Source organism: Nestor notabilis, unplaced genomic scaffold (assembly GCF_000696875.1).
Source record: "Nestor notabilis isolate BGI_N333 unplaced genomic scaffold, ASM69687v1 C15184541, whole genome shotgun sequence".
NCBI lineage: Eukaryota > Metazoa > Chordata > Aves > Psittaciformes > Psittacidae > Nestor > Nestor notabilis.
In genome coordinates, this window is record NW_009951235.1 from 23 (window position 1) to 2,777 (window position 2,755).

Genomic DNA, 2,755 nt, shown 5'->3' on the forward strand with positions numbered 1-2,755 from the left:
TGGATAAACCTCGTCATCACCTCACACACAGAGCACACCTGAGCATCACACAGCTGAAACCAGGCTGAGGAACTCTTCACACCTTGCCAAGGACTGACACAGCCACCGTTTCTTAAAATCCTGCCCAACACCAGCTGCCTTGGGCCATGCTTAACCCACAGTCCCCATCAGGAAGCACTGTTTAAACCTTCTGTGCATGGAGATCCATTTGTTGTGCATTCACTAGAAACAGTCTGTTATGTCTGCAGCTAGCTGGCCACAAGAAGAAAAAGAAGTTTCATACCTAGACAGATAGCTTCTCCTTTTGTAGTGATGACAACAATCTCCTGATTAAGCTCAATACCGTCTTCATACCTGAGGACACCAGGCAGCATGATCTTGGCTCCATAGCAAATAGCATTAACCTGAAAATGGAGGGAACAGGAGGGCTTATAAGCCACTATGAGAATAAAAACAAGATAAGAAATGCCTCTAATATTCTAGCTTCCCATTGCTGTTATTTCCCAGCAATAACATTTCTCCTTGTCCACCATATAAAATTTGAAGGCTTTCTAAAAATCAAGCAAAGTACCTATCACAGCAAACAACATGTGAGGCAGATCTCTTATAACCATTAGCATCGACCTTGAGGAGAGCAGCTTCTCTGCCACTCAATTCTTGCCTCTTGCATCTTACTGCACACACTCAGGACAGCACTGGACACCATGTGGACCCTAATCCCCCATTTCTCCTATCAACTGTACAAGAGAGGAGGACACTGTGGCCTCTGGCTCTCAGCCAGCACTGTGTCAGGAGCTCACCGCGCTGTCTTTCATGACCAGCCGCTTGTGTGAAGTCAGCAGTTTCTCCAGAGGCAGGATAACTCTCCGCAGGTAGCTGTCATCCTTGTTGTTGTCATACTGCCACTGTGCATCCAGGACATCATGCATGGTCACCATGTTGTCCTGTGAAGATGAACACACAACCTTTCTAAACTCTCCTCCAGCTACTAACTCAAAACACACACAAGAGAACAGCTCCAACAGAAGGAGTGAAAACAGATGTCCAATTTAGAAGCATCAAGAAAGCAAGCTAAAAAAGGGAAGAATACTTTCCATCAATGACTTGAGGTCAGCCTGACTTGTGCTACCACAGACTTCAACCTTGCTAATCACAGGCAGCACTTGGATCTGGTGTATCAGGTCTGTCCACACGAAACTTTGAAATACGACCAAACTTAAACAAGTATCTGGAACTTCTAGACAAAGAAGTCTAAATTAACCAGCTCTTCAATCTGTGACATGGAATAAATTCTTGAAGCAGCTGTAAGCACCCAACACCTCGAGTTCAGATACGACTGCAGTGATTACAGCTGCAGTAAGAGCACAAATTGGTGGGGAAGCACTTCCACTGATACATCTGTTTCGCAAGGAAAGAGATTAGTTCTGGAGTTTGGACTGGCAGCAGGATCCAGCTATGACCAGACTGAAAAGACTGTACCAGTGTTAAGAGCCTGCACCTCCCAGGCTCAGTCTGAGGAAGCCCATTCCCTGTGTTTGTTATGCCCTGACACCAAGCGGTCACAGCCTGCCAAGCAGACAGCCCATCCACGTGAACTCATGGCACATGCATGGTTTGTAGGCTGAGAAACACAGGTGGCATGAAACATGCTTTCAGTCACCAGGGTGCACTTCCCAGTCACTCACTGTCCCAAAGCTTAATTACCAGAACAGGGACAACACCTTGAACTGAACTCAACACTTTGGTTCCACACCATGGAACCGTGTTTTCAGGGCTATTCACTAAACTCCCCCAAGCTGCCACGCACCAATACCTTCTCCTAACCCTGAAAACCCAATGCAGTTCTGCCAAGGAACTCCTGCAGTTCTGCCATGCTCAAGTTGTCTGGTTATAGTTAGTGCCATCACTCTACCTTCTCTCCTAGGATGCCCGAGCGCACTCTGCGGAGCTCCTGCATCTGGCCCCCTACTCCAAGCAGCAATCCAAGGTGAACACAGAGTGTTCGGATGTACGTGCCTGCTTCACAGCTCACCCAGAAGATACCTGAAATGGAAGGCAGGACAGGAGAGTATTTAAACACATATCTAGAAATGAACCACACCTAGAAACTCTCTCCAAGAGAAGCTGTATGTCCAACCATTCACAGAGCCATCAGCCTGGGGTGATAGATGAAGGTCATCTTTGCACTGAGTGCTAATGCCATCTAATTGACATCATTTGGCTCTTCAGTGAAGGATGGAGCAGTACCAAAAATACACAGGATTTGCTTCTCAGCACATCAAAGTAATGCATGAAGCAGTTACTGCTTGATGGTGGTGAGGATTTAGACCTTAGGACATTTGCCAAGAATAGGAAGCAGCCCATCTCACAGGAAATTTTATCAGCTGTCAGCTTAATAGGAAGAAGGCAGGAAAGTCCCATTTTACCTAGTCTTCTCTCAGGATCATACTCCACCAGCTTGCTCTCATAGATGGTTCTGACTCTCAGTTGTCGTTTGACAGCAGCAATGAGGGGTGGTCGCTGAAACAGGGCGCCTGTCAGAGTTTCTATTGCCTGAGGGCAGAAGCAGAAGTAACAGTTCACACTTGTACCCCAACACAGGAGCACCTTGGGGTCTCCAGCAGAAGGTTCATCATAATTTGGTGATGTCATATTTAATAAAGCAAATATGAACCAGGGATGTGGTCAAAATGCTACCCCAGTGAGCACAGCTGGGCTTTTTCATCAGGTGGCAGTATGTGATCAGACATCATCC

The 2,755-nt window shown here is 46.6% G+C and overlaps 1 protein-coding gene across 1 annotated transcript; it reads right to left on the bottom strand.

The window, feature by feature from the left end:
- Positions 1-248: 248 nt before the first annotated feature.
- On the bottom strand, positions 249-2,553 carry DKC1 (dyskeratosis congenita 1, dyskerin; the record flags this gene model as incomplete). Its single annotated transcript, XM_010023043.1, has 4 exons — positions 249-404; positions 801-944; positions 1,913-2,043; positions 2,427-2,553. Coding segments are annotated over 4 exons (558 nt in total), but the record flags the coding sequence as incomplete, so codon positions are not given.
- Positions 2,554-2,755: the final 202 nt, after the last annotated feature.